The sequence below is a fragment of the Pituophis catenifer genome, unplaced genomic scaffold, assembly GCF_029215685.1.
Source record: "Pituophis catenifer annectens isolate HBS135680 unplaced genomic scaffold, rPitCat1.0.hap2 SCAF_14, whole genome shotgun sequence".
Taxonomy (NCBI): domain Eukaryota; kingdom Metazoa; phylum Chordata; class Lepidosauria; order Squamata; family Colubridae; genus Pituophis; species Pituophis catenifer.
Window position 1 is genome coordinate 3,500,196 of NW_027256894.1, and position 18,965 is coordinate 3,519,160.

At 42.4% G+C, this 18,965-nt stretch overlaps 2 protein-coding genes and 1 non-coding gene across 5 annotated transcripts in view; 2 read left to right on the forward strand and 1 right to left on the reverse strand.

Annotated features, from left to right (window-relative positions):
• TIPIN (TIMELESS interacting protein) lies at nt 1-13,024 on the forward strand. 3 transcript variants are annotated; one of them, XM_070953578.1, is made up of 8 exons: nt 1-61; nt 1,830-1,982; nt 3,877-3,970; nt 5,601-5,676; nt 7,050-7,172; nt 7,275-7,338; nt 10,778-10,981; nt 12,600-13,024. In XM_070953578.1, the coding sequence occupies exons 2-8, from the start codon at nt 1,853-1,855 to the stop codon at nt 12,728-12,730; spliced, it is 822 nt and encodes a 273-aa protein (XP_070809679.1). In that variant the 5' UTR covers nt 1-61; nt 1,830-1,852; the 3' UTR covers nt 12,731-13,024. The 3 variants fall into 3 exon arrangements, with proteins under 3 accessions (XP_070809679.1, XP_070809681.1, XP_070809682.1); XM_070953580.1 differs by lacking the exon at nt 1-61 and adding an exon at nt 74-124; XM_070953581.1 differs by lacking the exon at nt 1-61 and adding an exon at nt 580-598.
• LOC139324224 (small Cajal body-specific RNA 14) lies at nt 9,836-9,970 on the forward strand. The gene has a single exon (XR_011601060.1). It is a non-coding gene; the product is annotated as a small Cajal body-specific RNA 14 (non-coding RNA).
• Nucleotides 13,025-16,021: 2,997 nt separating the features above from the next.
• DIS3L (DIS3 like exosome 3'-5' exoribonuclease) overlaps nt 16,022-18,965 on the reverse strand; it is a 37,800-nt gene continuing 34,856 nt past the window's right edge. The window contains exons 16-17 of the mRNA XM_070953933.1: nt 17,239-17,413; nt 16,022-16,550 (exon numbers count right to left, since the gene is read on the reverse strand). Coding sequence (XP_070810034.1) covers nt 16,236-16,550; nt 17,239-17,413 — 490 coding nt within the window. The 3' untranslated portion in view covers nt 16,022-16,235. The remainder of the gene's footprint in view (nt 16,551-17,238; nt 17,414-18,965) is intronic.

An 18,965-nucleotide genomic window follows, 5' to 3' on the forward strand; every position in this document is an offset into this window, starting at 1 on the left:
CAAACTGCTTCCGGTGCAGCCGGCAAAATTGGCGGCGGAGGCTGTGAGGACGGCTCTCTTAGTAAGGAAGGAGCGAGATGGCCGGCAGAGCTTTTCGGGAGGCAGCCGCAGCGGGATATTTTGGGTACGGGAGGGTGGATGGGCACCCCGGGAGTTGGGAGGCTTCTCTCTCTCTCTGGCGCAAGTGGCCCGTTTGGGGAAGGGAATCGCCGCTTATCTCCGTCAGTAAATGGATGGGAGGCCACCAGGAGATCCAGCTCCAGGGCTGACACGGTACTCGTGTCTCCCAGCTTTCCCTCAGGCGACAACCCTGCGAGGTGGGCTGGGCTGAGAGGGAAGGCCCCGCCCGAAGGGAGTCTGGGATAATTCCCGTTGGGGGATTTTTACATTGAAATAATTTTAATTAATTTTAATTGGGTTTTAATTTTTTATGTAATTTTCGAATTGTTGAATGTTTCCTTTGTAAGCCGCCGCCCTGAGTCCTCCGGGAGAAGGGCGGCATATAAATTACATAAAAAAAAAAAAAAATTTCGCCACAGGACGAAGAGTCGCACTCATGTCAAAGAAAGGGTGGAATAAAAACCGTGCAAAAGAAAAGGTGCCCAAAGGAGATAACAGGGTGAAATGCCAATGGCAAAAAAATTATTTTTTTAAATTTTTTTTTAATTGAAAAGTTTTACAAAAAACAAAACAAAACAAGAATTTTCTTCCCCCCCATGTTCCCCCCACCCTTTCTCCCCCTCATCCCACCCTCCCCCCCAGACTTCCCAGAGCAAAATACAAGGTATTTCATTTAATCAATCATAAGCTAGATTTTAAATACATAAATATAATAATTTAAGTAAAAATAATTAAATAGAATGGCTGAAGGGTTGAATTGAATTGGCCATAAAGGTTATGGAATTGAATTGAATTGAAATTTTCCTGCAGTGAGTTGGCCGTGGCAAGTGGTCCCATTCCGGGCCCAAAATCCCCCAGTTTTCATGCCTAACACCAGGCTCGAACTCTTAGAAGTCTCCTGCCTTCTTTTTTTTAAAACATATTTTATTAATTTTTAAACAAACAAAAAACGAAAACGTAAGTACAAAAATGCAAAAAAGAATAAAATTTTTGTGCAGAACTGTGACCTTTTACACGACATATCGCTACTCAGTTCTTTTACTCTATGCACTTTATTTCATCAAATTCTATTATATCTCAATCTATTTTATTTTTCTGTTTTCAATCCATTTGTACCATTTCTCCCATGATACATAATACTTTCCGGATACTTGGAACAATCAACCAGTGCAATGGCTTTCCTCCAGAAAGTGTGGGTGCTTCAACACTGGAGGCTTTTAAGAAGAGACTGGACAGCCATTTGTCTGAAATGGCATAGGTCAGGATGGGGTTGGACTAAATGACCTCCAAGGTCATTGCCAACCCTATAGCTCTATGATTCTACTTACCCCCTTTGGGAAAGGAGAAACTGTTCCTATAAGGCCACCAGGAAAACTCGGAATTGCCAGATCATTTTTAAGCCTTTCTTTGACCATGAATGTTATTATGAATTTATTAATCAGTAAACTGGGTTAAACAAACTCAGCTTTAGTGCAATTTGCGAAGGCAATCTTTCTTTTGTAACACCATGCTTCCAAATGAAAGTGCAGAATTTGCACTTTAATAATAATCTGTGCAGAATTTGATTCTAATCTTGTCTGCAATAATATTGCAGACAAGATTATTGTGTAGTAGTCTTCTCTATCGCTGAATTTTGAGATGTCCTGCAAAGATTTGAGAATTATTTTGCTCTTTATCTTTCCTCCTCCTCCTCTTATTGACATTTGCAGGTTTTAAGCATCCTTGAGGCAACATGATAGATCCTGTTGAAAACAATTTATTTGATCTTCCTGATTATGAACACACACAAGATGAGACCTTTCAGCCCCTCCTACCCCCAGACTCTCCAGGGGGGGCAGCTGAAGATGCCTTACTCAATGGAGGTAATTATTCTCTTGACAATTGAAATATTATGCCTTTATTTGTGAATAAGCCTTACAATATTCATTGGGAGTATCTCCAAAATATACATACATATAAATGGTCATCACTTAATACCAGTTACTTTAGGAGGATTTCATTTTATATATAATTATATACATGTATACATATGTAGCCATCATGCTGCACATGGCAGAGCTGTGGCAAAACCTCCCCTCCTGAACTAGTGTACATATTTTCTACCTTGCTACAAATGTCACAGGTATAATTAATAATTTAAAAGGGTCATCTAGAGTCTCTTAAAGTGAGTGGGCGGCCATATGCATTTTCTAAGGAAATAAAAAGCCCAACAATAAAATAGCGATATATCATAATTTAGATGGTGTGGTGGTTACTGGCTAGAAACCAGGAGATTATGAGTTCTAGTTCTGCCTTGGGCATTAAGCCATCTGAGTGACCTTGAGCCAGTCACTTTCTCTCAGCCCTAGGAAGGAGGCAATGGCAAACGACTTATGAGAAAACTGCAACAACTTGTCCAGGCAGTCTCTGAGAGTCGAACATGATTAAAGGGAAGTAAAATTTTAAAACAAGCTATCTGTGATGCTGGAGTCAATAGAATCAGTGGCATTTATAGCTTTGTTGTTCGGTTCCTCTTGAAGAACACAATTTTGCCAGGATTGTCAGACAATGACTCCTTGGCATTTATGTAAGCTTCTGCTTGTTCATCAGTGATGCTATCTCTCACCTTCATCCTCTATTGGTTTTCTTTTTTTGCCTTCGATTTTTTCCCCACAGGCTCTCCCAATGACCCTTTGGTTACATATAATATGTGTCCAAAATATTCAAACTGTCAGAACCACCAGCTCTGGCTTGGCACCTTGCAGGTGTTCTGCCATCAATCAGGGAAGGGAAGGGGAACAAATGAGCAATTTGCTGTATACCTTTATGGCGGGAAATTGGGAGAGGGAAATTGACAGTTGAGGAAGAACAGGGCCATTTGGAATCTGGTTTGTGTTGGTGTGCCGGCAACTTCAAGGCCATTTGCCCTGAAAATGGAATTTCACCAGCCCAAAGTCCTCAGAGTTTCTTACAACATCTCAGCAGTGCTGGATTGACTATGCATTGGCGCGCGGGAATTTTAGATTCCTCTTGACTCTGCAATCTTAGTAAAAGTGCCTTTTCATTTCAAATGGAGTCGAGAGTTTTATTTTCCTAAGGAATCAGACTGGGGCAGGTCTGACATAAACTTTGCCTTCATTTTGCTTTCATTTAGCAGTCTGATTGTACATCATCTAGAACTATTTGGTTTTTGAGAGGTCCATGGTGTTCTCATGATTTTTCCCCCACCACATTGCAAAGGCATTTTTCTTCATTTAGCTGCTTTTAAGATCCAGCTTTCAGAACCTTTTCTTATATGGACTTGATAGGACATATTCATATAAGAGCCATGGTGGCACAGTGGTTATGAGGACCCGGATTGTTGGGGGCAAGATGCTGACTCTGTAAACTGCTTAGAGAGGGGCTGTAAAGCCCTGTGAAGCGGTATAGAAATCTATTGCTAAGTGCTATGCTTGTTGGCAGAATGGTCTTTCTTCATTTTAATATTTACCCAAGTAGTAGATGCCTCTATCTCTTGTGGCTATAGGAACCATCTTTGCACATTTTGAGCCTGGGGAGATTGCAATGTACTGCCCACTTGCAGTACATTGATCCTCCCTATTACCTCTGTCTCAGTTCTTTTAATATTGACTAGCATGTTAGCTTTGGCATTCTCTTCTTGCTTGTACATATATTTTCACTAGATGTATTTCCTAATATGAACAATTCATGACGAAAAATCCAATAGGTGCAATTTGTATTCCTAGTATTAGAATTAAGTTCTGTTTTACTCACCAGATCCAGAGGGAAATCAGTTGACACAAAGCAAAGATTCTTCTGCGACCACAAAAAGAGCCGTTAAAAGAACAATACCTAAATTAGATGCTCAAAGGTATGTAGTCATTTTTACTCTCTGTATGGTGCATATCCTATAATTATTATTTTTTTACACAAGCTTCTATTTTACTGTTTTGAAAATGGTTTTCATGATGCCAAACTTCTGGAACAGAGATGCTGGGTTGTTTTTTTCCTCTGTTGACCTGTTTGGTGCCCTCCCAAAGTTATGAGAAACATCTTCGTCGCTGAGTATCGGGAAGCCCCTCAGCTGCCTGTAATTTCTACTAGAGACACTCATGCTCATCCCATGACATTCAGCTATGGGATTGCCCTGACTCGCTTCATGGATTTTTCTTAAGTGCCTGTGATCATAACATCTGGTTTCTATCTTTTAGATTACTGTATGTTTCGGACTATAAGACGCACCTAAATTTAGAAGAGGAAAACAACAGAAAAAAGTTTTTGGCCTCCATGCACCCCATTTTTGGCCCGTTTTTGAGGCTTTTTTCAACCTGTTTTCGAGGCTTTTTTTGGCCTGTTTTTGACGCTTTTTTGGGCCATTTTTTCTGAAAAGAAGCCTCTAAAACAGGCTGAAAAAAGCCCTGAAAGCGGACTGAAAAAAGGCCTTAAAAAGGGCGAAAAAAGCCCCAAAAACGCCATGCAGAGGCCAAAAAACGGCCGGTGGGGCTTCAGCAATATTTGCTCTATAAAACGCACAGACATTTTCACCCCCTTTTGGGAGACAAAAAAGTGTGTCTTGTAGTCCGAAAAATACGGTATACAGGTAGTCCTTGACTTACAACCATTCATTTAGTGACCGTTCAAAGTTACAACGGCACTGAAAAAAGTGACCTATGACCAGTTTTTTCACTTGTGACCGTTGTAGCCTCCCCCATGGTCACGTGATCAAAATTCAGATGCTTGGCAACTGACTCATATTTATGACGGTTGCAGTGTCCCCTGGTCAGATGATCCGCTTTTGTGACTTTCGGACAAGCAAATTCAATGGCGAAGCCAGATTCACTTAATCCTTTTATTAATTTAACAAATGCAGAGATTCACTTAACAACTGTGGCAAGAAAGGTCATAAAATGGGGCAAAATTCACATAACAACTATCTCGTTTAGCAACAGAAATGTTGGGCTCAATTGTGATCATAAATTGAGGATTACCTGTAATTTGTAAAAAAAAAAAGAAAAAAAAAGCCAAGACTTCTTTCCATTTTTGTGTAAAATACATTGATTTGGGAATGCTGTGTTCCAAAATGTACTGTTCCTTTATAAACCTTGCTGGACCTCCAGAATGGGATTGTGGGAAGGTGGTTAAATGGCTTGAAAAGTAAATTCTCCAAAATGAAAACAGTTCAAAGCATTCCAGACAGAACTCCCCAGCTGAAATAACTCAAAAGTCCCTCCGGCTCAGAGCATCTGTTTTCAGATACCACTAACCTATTAATCGGAACAGCAAGGATTGGTAGTCCTAATAGATAAGCCTAAAGAGTTGTCATATTTGTCCCTGTCGTTCAATTGTACCATATCAATTGATCAAAGCAGAGCAACGAAGCCTGTTGGCTGGACAAGGACTAAGACTCATCAAGTGTTGGCTTTCTCTTTCAAGATCTTGGATGATGGAGTACCTATTTATGATATTTTCCAAGTAACTGGAGACCCTTCTAATGTTTGCAGATTAACTTCAGAGCGAGGACTTCCAGCTTTGTGCAATTTGTTCGACAATGTAAAATTCAAAGGTAAAGGTCACGAGGTAAGGAATGGCTGAGAAAGATTTTGTGGATTTTTGTAGTTGTTGCATCCGTAGATCGTCTACAATATCTAAAAGTTGTAATGTTCAAATGTGAAGTTTATCACTGATATTTTCGGAGCTCCCATGCCAGTGTGGTTAGCTTTATTTAAAGTTGTTATGCTTATATTTTATTAATATTTAGTAATTTTTGTTTGATGTTATACTTCTGCAAGGCTCCATCTCTGCAGGCAAAGTAATTATTCAAACAAAGATATTCTGGATAATAATGAAATGACAGACATAATACAGGTAGTCCTTGACTTATGACCACAATTGAGCCCAAAATTTCTGTTGCTGAGTGAGACATTTGTTAAGTGAGTTTTGCCCCATTTTACGACCTTTCCTGCCACAGATCTTAAGTGAATCACTGCAGTTGATAAGTTAGTAACCCGGTTGTTAAGTGAATCTGGCTTCCCTGTTGACTCTACATGTGCAAATGGAGTGTTTGTGCTCGCTGTTCGCGCAAGTGGGGATGCGCACGCGTGTGAGCTCACCCGCCGCTTCTATGGCCCGGTTCTGAACAGCTCACGGCCCAGTAGTGGGCTGCGGCCCGGGAGTTGGGGACCCCTGCTTTATGCGATAGATAAAGAAGTTTCTATCAAAACCTTTGATTTAAACAACAAAATAAACCCTAGCAGTGGACAGGCCTCATTATGTACTTAAAGAACGTATATGACTACCTGTCTCATATAGCTCATCTAATGATCCTAGGGCAGTGATGGCTAACCTTTTTGCCGTCACGTGCCAAAAGCGGGGGGGGGAGTGCGGGGGAGGGGTTGCATGCACACGTGCCCACACCCATAATTCAATGCACTCCGCGCATGCGTGCATGACCCCCCTGCACTCCCCTCACTTTTGGCACACGATGGCATGGTGAGCATGGTAGGCCCATTTCTTGCCCTCCCCAGGCTCCAGAGGCTTTCTTGGAGCCTGGGAAGGGCAAAGGTGCCCCCCCCTTCCCGGAGGCCGGAAACAGCCCGTTTGCTGACTTCTGGTGGGTCAGAAGGCCCGAAAATCAGCTGGCCTGCGTGCACATGCGTGCTGCAGCTGATCTAGGGCAATGCTCGCGTGCCCACCGATACGGCTCCACGTGCCACCTGTGGCACACGTGCTATAGGTTCGCCATCACGGTCCTAGGGCCCTCAAATAGCCAGTAAGAAAAAGAATAAAAGGAAAACAATGCTTCCCACCAGGTGCCAGCTCAGATCAACAGCCTCCGGACTGAATCCCATCCTAGCCTAATGCTTGGGGAAGAGCCTGGGAAGACTAAAAAGGGGAAGGGTCCCTGCAGTCTTCTGTTGCTGTGCCGGTCAAATGTATTCTCCTTTATTTAGGAAGCCGATCTGAAGACGCTTATAAGGCACATGGAACATTGGGCCCACCGCCTCTTCCCTCAGTTTCAGTTTGAAAATGTTGTGGAGAGAATAGAGAGCTTGGGAAATAAAAAACCTGTCCAGGTGAGTGTTAATGGGATTGGTTGGGGGGGCGGAATGAAACACTTAAGGGAAAGCTTAACGCCTCTTGACCGGGGATAAATAGTTTGACCTTTGCCTCTCTAGACGTGCTTAAAGAAAATTCGACTTGATCTCCCTCTTTCGAACGAAGACTTCAGAAGTCATGAAGGCATGTATGGCTTTAAAGTATTTGCACTCGATTATTTTTGTTTGGAATGATTGAACATAAATGCCCCTGAGAAATAATAATAAATAATAAAATAATAAATAAAATAATTAATTATGGTCTAGGATTTTTAGTCTTTAGTTATTAGAAATTAATAACCCTCAGTTAAAATTAACGAGAATTTATACTGAATAGCTCATAACTGTTAAGCACGTAGCATAGGCAAGACCTCAGGTGGAGCTCTCGCCTTTGAGTTCGATCCTAGGAAGAGGCAGATATTTCTGTTTCTGGGCACAATAAGAATTTATCTGCTGAATATGACTCCACATTGGTGACAGGAAGGGCATCCGGCCAGTAAACACTCAGCTCCATTCAGTTGCCCAGACTCCACCCCACAAGGGATTATGGGGTCATTAAAAGATGATAGGTAGACCTCGATTTATGATCACGGATTTCTATTGCTAAGCAATTGAGGCGTCAAATGAGATGCGCCTGATTTTACGACCTTTTTTTGCCATGGTGGTTAATCACGTGGCCATTAAGCGAATCCAGCTTCTCCTGTTGATTTTGCTTGTCAGAAGCCATCTGGGATGCTCCTAAGTGGCCCATCATGTGACTCTTGAGACCCTGCAGTTGCTATAAATGCAGCCAGTTGCCAAGTGTCCGAATTTTGATCACGTGACTATTGGGGATGCTGCAACAGTTGTAAATGCAGGGATTGATCATAAGTCACTTTTTTCAGTGCCGTTGTAACTTTGAACAAGCAAAAGGTTGTAAATTGAGGACTACCTGTAGTTTCTATTGAGTAAGCCCAGAAAAAAAACACCTGTGCATGTTTATTTATTTATTAGTTCAATTTATATATGCCGCCCTTCTCCGGAGACTCAGGGCGGCTTACAATGCGTTAAGCAATAGCCTTCATACTTTTGTATATACCTGCTTAGTAGGGCTTTCGCCCCCCCCCAAGCGGTGTTCTTTTTTTTATACAAAGTCAGCTTATTGCCCGCACAATCCGGGTCCTCATTTTACCTACCTCGGAAGGATGGAAGGCTGAGTCAACCTTGAGCCTGGTGAGATTTGAACTTGCAGTAATTGCAGGCAACTGGCAGCTAAGTGCTACTTTAACAGCAGCAGCACCACCAAGGCTCTTGTTTGTTAATAAATGTTCCATTGAGTAAGAGCAGAATAATCCCAGTTCCAGGATAGCCTGCCCCAACCAGATGCTTTCCATATAAGTTGGAATCACTTTTCCCAGGAATCCCATATTTTGATTAAGAATGATCTAGTTCTTTCTTCATAAGGAGTACAGTTAGTCCTCAACTTACGACCACAATTGAGCCCAAAATTTCTGTTGCTAAAAAAAACATTTGTTAAGTAAGTTTTGTCCCCATTTTATGACATTTCTTGCCTTGTTGTTTGATTCACTTGTTATGCAAATCACTGCGGTTTTTAAATTAGTAACACGACTGTTAAGTGAATCTGGCTTCCCTATTGACTTTGCTTGTCGGAAGGTTGCAAAAGGGGATCCGGGACACTGCGACCGTCAAAAATATGAGTCAGTTGCCAAGCATCTGAATTTTGATCATGTGACTGTGGGGATGCTGCAACAGTCGTGTGAAAAATGGTCATAAAATCAGTTTTTTTCAGTGCCATTGTAACACTGAATGGTCACTAAATGAACTGTTGTAAGCCGAGGACTACCTGCATAATTCGGTTCTAGAATTGCTTGCATTTGTGGGGTTTCATTTTGTATCCAGAGGCTTGATTGCATATTGTGCTTCAGACAGAGCTCCTTGTCTTGAAAGCCAAACTCTTAAATGTGGTTGCACATTCGGATTTTACAGTGGAAGTCAGTCTTTCTGGACTTCTGCATCTCTGGGCTGCTCCCAAGGTTGGCCTAAGGATGCATGTGGTCTACTAGCATTTTTCGTGGCTTCTGGAATCTCCCCAAATGTACAGAGGAAAAAATTAAGGTCCCTTTTTACAATTCTGAGGAGTTCTAAGGGGCAAAATAGGTGATTTTAACCTTGCAGATGCTCTAAAGGTAGATTTTGGTCTGACTCTTTTCATTTAAAGCCCTAAGTCAGGGGTGGACAATTAATTTTCTCAAGGGGCCACATAAGAAACTGAAACTGTTGTGGAGGGCCACTGCCATCTCCCATGCCACCATCGTGGGCTGGACAGGGACATGAAAAGCTGGATATGGACCAAGGTTGTAAGATGCCCAGGTCTGTAATAGGTAGAAATATAGGACAATGATGAATTTGATTAAACTTCTTTGAAATTTGGTTAGAGGCTCAGAACTATCTTTGACTTCGAGAGGTATGTGTTAAAGAGATAAACAGTGGAGTTGGGAAGAAATTCAGTTTCTAATTTCCAACAATTGAAGGCCAGGGAAAACTGTTCAGTCTGTTAAAAGGAGTGATTTTATTCTCTTCATTTTATACCATTCCACTTGGGAAGCGGCTTAGAAAGAAAATACATTTCAGGTACATAACGTGTGGCTGCGATAAATATCGGTTGTATTTGTAAGCAATACAATACATCCCCCAGGTAGCCACATACATTAATGCGATGGTTCCTGCCGACAGTGTCTGTCTAGTTATCAGATTTCTGTGCGATGGCTCCATACATGCATTTATGAAAGGATTGGGTGGCAAGGAAAGAAAAACGATATATCGGCAGTTGCGTTGGTATGAATCCCAAAAATTATATAAATCGTTGTTTTTACAACTGTTTTCTTTTTTGTACGGTCACCCCAAAGTTGCTTAAAGAAGATGGGCAACCATGCAGATCGAATAATAAATTTTTAAAATGAACATTTTCTGAAAAGAGGGCATATTGATTCGAGTGTTTTTATCCCTGGAGTGCTTTTTTGAAGCAACCCAGTTTTAACTGTAGAGGTTGCCTGTGTCAGATTATTCATGAACCGGCAGAGACATGGTAACAAGGTCAACCAATGTATAGGCATAGCAACTAAGTCGGCCAATGAGGGCTGTTTGGGAGCTGAGACATACTAGAGCCAGGGCATGTCTTAGTCTGCAGCTTCTGAGTGTGCAGAGAATTGAAGCTGAAACTAAGCAGTCTGTGAAATTGTCTGCTCTGCTGAAATGAAACTAACTGTTCTCTCCTGCCTTGTGTTTTGCCTATAACTTCTACCAAGTTGAAGAATCGACTATTGGTATTGTAAAATCTACTTCATCTGTTATTATATACATAAAGAGAAGTTAATGAATCCTGCTGAATCAGTTTATCTGTGTGTGCTTTTGGATTTGATTTTGCAAGAAACTCTAATAGCCTAGATCAGTGTCTCTCAACCTCAACAACTTTAAACTGTGTGGATGCCAACTCCCAGAATTCCCCAGCCAGCCATTGTTGAGGTTGAGAGACACTGACTTTGCTGATTACTGATTAATAGTGATCCATCTTCCATCTAAAACAGGTGAAGATGAGAACAACAGACTAAGCTCAGCCGCCGAGGAACCAGTTTTCCTTCCCGAAACACAGAATACCCCAAAAGAATCTGGTTCTCCATCTTTAAGCCCTGCCCTGACCGAGGAGCAACAGCAAAGAATAGAAATGAACAGACGGAGAGCCCTTGAGAGAAGACAAGCCAAAACCCAGCTCAGTCAATCTCAGAGCGATGGTGAGGTCTAAGTATCAACCGTGAAAGACCGAGGCATTTGGGGATACTAGAATTCTCAGGTTCCTGCTCAAAAGCCACAATTTTAAATCATTTAAACCTAGAGCGGTTCCTCTTTCCATCCCCCAAAAGCTGCTTTGCTGAAGGCCGATGAGTAAATAATAATTTTAATGTTATTATTATTAAATAATAATAATTTAAATAAGTAGAACTTTGATGACAATGGCTGGAGGGAGTTTTCATATTTGTGTTGCTAGAATTCACCAGTTCAGGCTGTGGTTGAAAGTTGACACTCCTCAGTTAATTTGATTTTTGAAAAAGGGCACCCGAATCTGTTTAATGGTGACATTTGAGAGTAACGACAGTAGTGAAAAAAATGCAAGCCTCTTAATCCACATTGTTGGGAGACATAGAACCATGTCGGTCAATTTTAGGGTGTGTTTAAATCAGGGATGGACAGGTGTGGCCCCTTGACGGCCTGTGGACTTCAACTCCCAGAATTCCTGAGCCAACTTTGCTGCGGTTTAAGGCAGCACCCTTTTTTCCTGAGATAATCAGTTTACAACGGTATTTCTCAACCCCTGGCAAAAATGCAGGAGGGCTGCCCCAAACTGCCTGGGCTGTAAACCAGTGTTCACCCTATACAGCCATCCCAGCTGTTGGGTGCACAGCTTCAAGAATTATTTTCAATGTGGCAGTAGAGGAAAATTACTAAATACATACCGTTTCCCCGAAAATAAGACCCAGCCAGAAAATAAGGCCTAGCATGATTTTTCACGATGCTCGTAATATAAGCCCTACCCCCAAAATAAGCCCCAGTTAAGACGGTCAACCAGACGGAGGCGTTTAGTACTGTATTTCCCCCAAAATAAGACCTGACCAGAAAATAAGCCATAATGCATCTTTTTGAGCAAAAATTAATATAAGATCCGGTCTTATTTTGGGGAAAACATGGTACATAAGTAATTAACTATAGTGAATTTTTCCCCCTTCTGTTAAATTGTGTCCAATTTTCAGAGACTGCATGGAGAAGCCCCCGCAGTTTTCTTGGCAAGGCTTTTTGGAAGTGGTTTGCCATTGTCGCCTTCCTAGGGCTAAGGGAGAGTGACTGGCCTAAAGTCACCCAAATGGCTTTCTGCCTAAAGTGGGGCTAGATCTCCTGGTTTCTAATCCAGAACCACCTTCACTACACCAAATGGGTCAACTTGAAATTTTACTTGGACTTTAATCCCATGTAGTTTTGGCCCCAAACTTCTTTCTTTCCGAGTCCTTCCTGGGCCCTGTGACTTCTAGCCACCCAACAGATGAAGCTGGGAACAAAGAAATGGTTCAGTGCAAGATTCTGATTTGAGAACTCTGGCCGAGCCCGATAGGTCATTGTTGGACTTGGTTATAGTCCTCCATGGAAATCTGTAATAATCAGTACGTGCATTCATATAAAAAAAAAATCAAGTATTTTCTGCAAGTTGATCCCTTAGTGATAATTATTTCCCATTTTCAACTAAAGAGATTTTTTTCACTTCATAAAACTCATGAAGCAATTGGAAAACTGTGCCATGGTAATTATGTTAGAGCCAATGCAGAAATCGTGATTTTAAAGCCAATTTTTTGTTTCCTTTAGAGTTGCCTATAAATGAAGAATGCAGCACCATTACAACTCAGGAGAAGGACGATGTCTGCATAGACAAAGCTGGTGTCCCTTTTCAAGCTACCGAGGACACACAAAGTAGTGCAGACCAAGTGACTTTTTAGTTGTGTGGTATAGGAATAGTGTAGTTTTGTTTTTACTGCAACTTTAGATGTCGGGGCTGGTTAATTTGGCAGCTGCTATAATTTTCAGTGTTTTCTGTTATGCCAACATTTTAAAGAAGTGTTTTCATTTCAGCGGAAGAACATTTTAAGCTTTAAAGCAACATTTGTACAGGAAACGTTAATGAAAACTATACATAAAAGTCAAATGATGCTATATTTCTACAATTTAAATCTTTTATAACTTTCCCATTGTGAAATATTTGTAATTGCCCATATTTTATAATAGAAATGAAAATAATAAATCTTGGAAACCAGAAGTAATATATAAGCTCCAAACTGAAAAAAAAAATCTACTAATGCTGTAATTGCTGGTTAAATGCATTGTTTGCCTTCTAGAAATTGGCTATGCAGACCTTCTGAATCCAAAGGCATGGACTGAAGGATATGCAGAAATAGTGAACTAAAATCTATTTACTAAAAGAAGCAAGGGATGAATGGGAAAATAGAATAGAACAGAGCTGGAAGGGACCTTGGAGGTCTTCTAGTCCAGCCCTCTGCTCAAGCAGGAGAACCTATACCATTTCAGATAAGTGACTCTGTAGACCAAGGGTGTCAAACTTGAGGCCTGTGGGCTGGATCTGGCCTGCGGGGTGCTTGAATCTGACCAGTTCGACACCCCTGGTCTAGACTCTTCTTAAAAACCTTCAGTGATGGAGCGTCCACGATTTCTGGAGGCAAGCTGTTCCACTGGTTAATTGTCCTCACTCAGGAAATTTCTCCTTAATTCCAGGTTGCTTCTCTCTTTGATTAGTTTCCAACCATTGTTTCTTGTCCTGCCTTTTGATGCTTTGGAGAGTAAATCGACCCCTTCTTCTCTGTGACAGAACTTCAAATATTGGAAGACTGCTATCCTGTCGATCCTAGTTCTTCTTTTCACTAGACTATCCAGACCCAAATCCTGTAACTGTTCTTCATACGTTTTAGTCTCTGGGCCTTTGATCATCTTAATTGCTCTTCTCTGAACTTTTTCCAAAGTCTCAACGTCTTTTTTGTAGTCTGGTGACCAAAACCTGTTGCAGAATTCTCTCCTGTTCAATCATGTCCAATTCTCAAAAACTGCTTGGACAAGCCCCTACAGTTTTGTTACTCAGGTTTTCCAGAAGTAGTTTGCCATTGCCTCCTTCTTAAGTCTGAGAAAAAGTGACTGGCTCAAGATTGCCCAGCTAGCTTTGTGCCCAAAGTGGGACTAGAACTCAGTTTCCCAGTTTTTAGCCTGACACCTTAATGTCAGCCCCGAACTGGCTCCAACTTATACCTAGAGATTGGATTTAAAATATCCTACATACCTGACGCAGTGACATACGGACATGGTGGCTCAGTGGCTAAGACACTGAGCTTGTCGATCGAAAGATCAGCAGTTCAGTGGTTCGAATCCCTAGTGCTGCGTAACGGGGTGAGCTCCCGTGACTTGTCCCAGCTTCTGCCAACCTAGCAGTTTGAAAGCACGTTTAAAAAAAGTGCAAGTAGAAAAACAGAGACCACTTTGGTGGGAAGGTAACAGCGTTCTGTGCGCCTTTGGCGTTGAGTCATGCCGGCCACATGACCACGGAGACGTCTTCGAACAGCGCTGGCTCTTCGGCTTTGAAACAGATTCCCCCTAGAGTCGGGAACGACTAGCACATATGTGCGAGGGGAACCTTTACCTTTACATACCTGATATGGGGAAAGAAAATAGACCTTTTAATAGTAACAGAGTTGGAAGGGACCTTGGAGGTCATCTAGTCCAACCGCCTGCTCACGCAGGAGACCTGTACGAGGGATTCGAACCGCTGAACTGCTGACCTTTCTGATCAACAAGCTCAGTGTCTTTGGGTCAGTCTCGAGTCCTGGTGAACACATCTGTTTTTTTCTTGGTGGCAGCTCAAAAGGTGCTTATCAATACCTCTCTAGAATTTCGGGATGTTTTGGTTCTTATATAAGTTACAAACTAGAGATTCCCTGGAAGTCTCCAATCAGGTAAGAAACAACCACCCCACCTGTATTTGGCCTCCAGGTCTAGACAGGTTTGGCAGTGTGACCACCCATCGTACAAAAACAGATCAACGAATAATCATTTTTATTTTTCCAAACCACTTCAAAGAAGAACTGTACAATGCGGACGCCCACATCTGCAACCGGCTAAGTTTGACAGACACTGTCAGTCAAACTTCCCACCAGCCATTTTTCCCCTTGGCTGCTAAGTGCAGAGTTCAGACAAGGTCATGAAATCTTTGGTTCTTCCACAGTGATACTTTGATCATAGTTGGGGAAGGAGAAGACATTTTTTACTGCTTCCGCAAATTCATATGAATTAAATCTGAAGCCTGGCAATTTGTGGATGTTTGCTGAGAAATAAAAGCTTGCTTCACGTATTATCACACCAAGCTGGTGTGAACTCACTTGAGTGCTTGTGCTACATGGGAAAAGTCAGGCATGTGAACGATAAGCGTGGGGGTTCAACCCTTAAGTACATGGTACTATAAATAGCAGCTAAGAGATTGAGGTACAAACTAGCCACCAGCACTTTAGTGCGTTTAGAGAATACAACTATGAAGTTAGTACATGGTCCACTGCAGATCCAGAACATTGGGTTAACCATTTTTTTTTTTTTAATTTGATTTATATGCCGCCCTTCTCCGAAGACTCAGGGCGGCTTACAATGTGCTCAGCAACCATTTGCAACTGTATTGTGCAAATCCAGGTGTTTTTGTGCATTTATAGAGAAATTAGGATTCCTACAAAGAGCCCTTGCAAACCCCTAGTTTCAGCATAAGAAAATTGCATATCTGAGCATCAAAAATGACTTGGCTTTGCTTCCTTAGACTTCAAAACTAAGCAACTCTGCCTATAAACGACTTTTTTTTTTAAAAAAAAAGACTGAACTAAACTTGTTCTTAAAGCTACATCTGATTGTTTCCTGTCATTTACATACTGTATATCTCAGTATCTGCATGTCAAAACAACTAAAAACGATTAAATAACTGAACCGTAGCTCAGTGTTTCTCAACCCCAGCAACTTTTAAGTTGTGTAGACACTTGATTCCCAGAATTCCTGAGCAGGCATGCCAGCTAGGGAATTCTGGGAATTGGCATCCATGATCTTAAAAGTTGCTGAAGTTGAGAATCGCTACGCTACCCATTAAAATAATTTAAAGCAACTCACTCAATGTAGGTTTCTACACAGTCAAAAATTACCAAGCAGGAGTACTTTAAAGAACTAATCTGCTACATCATCACTTACTCCCTGAGGTCCTTAAGAGCTATTTGTATTTAATTTATAAAAGACAAAAGCATATCTTCCATGACCAATAATTGCTGTAAATGGATTTAACAATGCAATCTTAAAAATAGATTCTCCATTTTTTTAAAGATAAACAACATTGTAATCATAAATTTACAACTTAAAAAAAAAACCCCACAAGCTGAGAAAAGAGGTTTTGGCACAGAAGCCGTGGGAAATGAGGCCTCATGCTCCACGGTCTGCAGATACATCCAAAAGGGACAGATCCTTGATTTCTTCTAGCAGATGATACAAGCTCTTCCTACACTGGGTCTGCCGATACTCTTCGTCAAATCCTTCCTTTGCCTGGTTTGCTTTGGCCAGATTCTGTGCAAGTTGCGTTTCCTCCGCCGTCTTCGTGACTTCCCTTACCAAGTCTGTTCTAGACATCTGGGTCCTCTGAGACGGTTCTGTTTCCGAAGTCTTGTATGGCTTGCAGCTTGTGATCTGAAGTTGGATCCTATCTGCATGGCAGCGAGACGCCTGCACGGAGATTTTCACCTGGGTAAGAACAACTCGGAGTAAATCTCTTTGTCAGACCTGGCACGGATTAAACTCCTAAATAGAAACGATCGTTGGCTCCCATTTTGTTGAGAAATATAGTTTTATTAGAAATCAAGCTTATTGCAATAATGCAAAGCCAGAACTGAAAACTGCACGCCAAAATCCCTTAGTTCAACTTTATCCCACCCCTTATCTACCTCCCATTACCCACCCCCGGGCAACCAATGAGGTTCAAGCAAGATGTTTTCTTAATGGACAATACAGACACCGTTTGGTATGCAGCTGATATGCCGGATGACCTTGAAGCAGCATCTCGAGATAACAGCATTTACTTTCGCTTTCCCCGTTACAGTTCCCCTCCTCTCCACTGTTCCTGGCACTGTCACCAAATAGTAGCCAAGCACAAGCGAGCATAAGATGGCAGCTGACACTCTTGCAAGTTTACGTAAACTGCTGGTGCGTGTTGTAAAGCAGCGCCCCCCAAGCTTTTGAGCACCAAGGACCAGTTCTATGGAGGGAAGGTTTTCCCACAGATCAGGGAAGGGCGTGGTTACACACGCTGCCTGGATCCCGCACATGTGCAAATGGGACTTTGCTTGCTTGCATGGCCCAGTTCCTGATGGCCCGCTTAACTGTTGCCGCAGCCCGGCGGTTGAGGACCCTGTTGTAAAGATACATCACTTACCGTCACATGATCGAAGAGATTCAAAGTCACAGGCTTTCCGACCGTGGGAGTGGCGATAATTTTGCTGGGGAAGCGCTGCAGAGAACCAGGTTGCCATTCATAGTCCCCATCGGTTGGACAGGAGATGACCAACCCTTCCTTGCTCCTCAGATAGGCAGCCCCTTTAATGCCGTACCTGTAAGAGAAACGGCTTGCTTGACACTTCAGCCAGATCCTTTATACCAGTGTTTCTCAACCTTGGAAGCTTGAAGATGGGTGGACTTCAACTCCCAGAATCCCCCAGCCAGCAGCGCTGGCTGGGGGATTCTGGGAGTTGAAGTCCACCCATCTTCAAGCTACCAAGGTTGAGAAACACTGCTTTATACTTTTATACTTAACAGCCAGGAAGCTGATTCATCAAATACAAGTCTTTGGCCGCAAGTTAAAGCAGGGGTGTCAAACTCACGGTCCGTTTTTGCTGGCAGAGGGTTGCAGGAGGCCGTCGCAGCTGGAAACAGAGCTCAGGAGCCCATTTTCACTGGCAGGGTACTCGGGCCACCGCAGGCGCTCCCCGACAGGAGTGACGTCAAGCTGGCCACACCCACCCTGGCTCCCCCGAGGTCATCACAGCCCTGCTGCAGCCCTCAATGAAATCAAGTTTGACACCCCTGAGTTTAAAGGAACTAAGTGGCTGCTGGATTGGCTGCTGAAGAAAAGAGCACTCTGGATTGGCATCCTGAAAATCATGTCCCCGGTACTTTATTTGGGGGAGGAAAATGCACTCCGTATCAGAGGCTCAGAGCGTGCTCACTGGGGCACCTACTCCAGAGGTAGATGCGATGTCAACTCTTCGGAAAGATCCAGAAGTACAAACCATGAGTACTAAAGGTGCTTTCCCAAAAGGTGACTGGACTTTCTTTCTTTCTTTCTCTTTCTTTCCTTCCTTCCTTCCTGCCTTCCTTCTTTCTTTCTCTTTCCTTCCTTCCTTCCTTTCTTTCTTGGTTTGATTTATATGCCGCCCTTCTCCGGAGACTCAGGGCGGCTTACAATGCGTTAAGCAATAGCCTTCATCCTTTTGTATATACCTGCTTAGTAGGGCTTTCGGGCCCCCCCAAGCGGTGTTCTTTTTTATACAAAGTCAGCTTATTGCCCCCACAATCTGGGTCCTCATTTTACCTACCTCGGAAGGATGGAAGGCTGAGTCACCTTGAGTCAACCTTGAGCCTGGTGAGAATTGAACTTGCAGTAATTGCAAGCAGCTGGTTTTACTTAACAGTGCTTTAGTCTGCTGCGCCACCAAGACTTGGGTTTTTTCCTTTGAAAAAGTTTCGCTTCTCATCCAAGAAACAGTCTTCAGTCTTCCTTTCTTGGATGGGAAGCCAAACGTTTTCAAAGGGAAAAAAACCCAAGTCCAGTCACCTTTTGGAAAAAAACTTTTCGGTCAACCATGACCTGGATGATTGAGAATCTCCGTAGACATGAGTACTAAAAGTTACCTGTTCTGACCTAAGCTTCCCAAGAGCATGAAGCAGAATCCTGGTCCCGACAAAAACCCCTTTTTATTAAGTTACTGTGAATTCCTCTCATTCACATCCAGCAAAGTCTTTTCAAGGGAGAATCTGCAGTCACAGACCTTACCTGGCTTGGAGAGCTGCCAGGCTGATATCTTCAAAACTTGGCAAGGATTCTCTGAGAGTCACAAACCAATTAAGCGAACTAATTGTCTCCTGCAAACTCCCCTCCTCTTT

Bases quoted from the DNA above. Each gene is read 5' to 3' on its own strand.
- TIPIN (XM_070953578.1), top strand. From the start codon at position 1,853: ATGATAGATCCTGTTGAAAACAATTTATTTGATCTTCCTGATTATGAA. The intron at 7,173-7,274 runs GTGAGTGTTAAT...TTGCCTCTCTAG, and splicing joins GAAATAAAAAACCTGTCCAG to ACGTGCTTAAAGAAAATTCG. The intron at 10,982-12,599 runs GTGAGGTCTAAG...TGTTTCCTTTAG, and splicing joins CAGTCAATCTCAGAGCGATG to AGTTGCCTATAAATGAAGAA.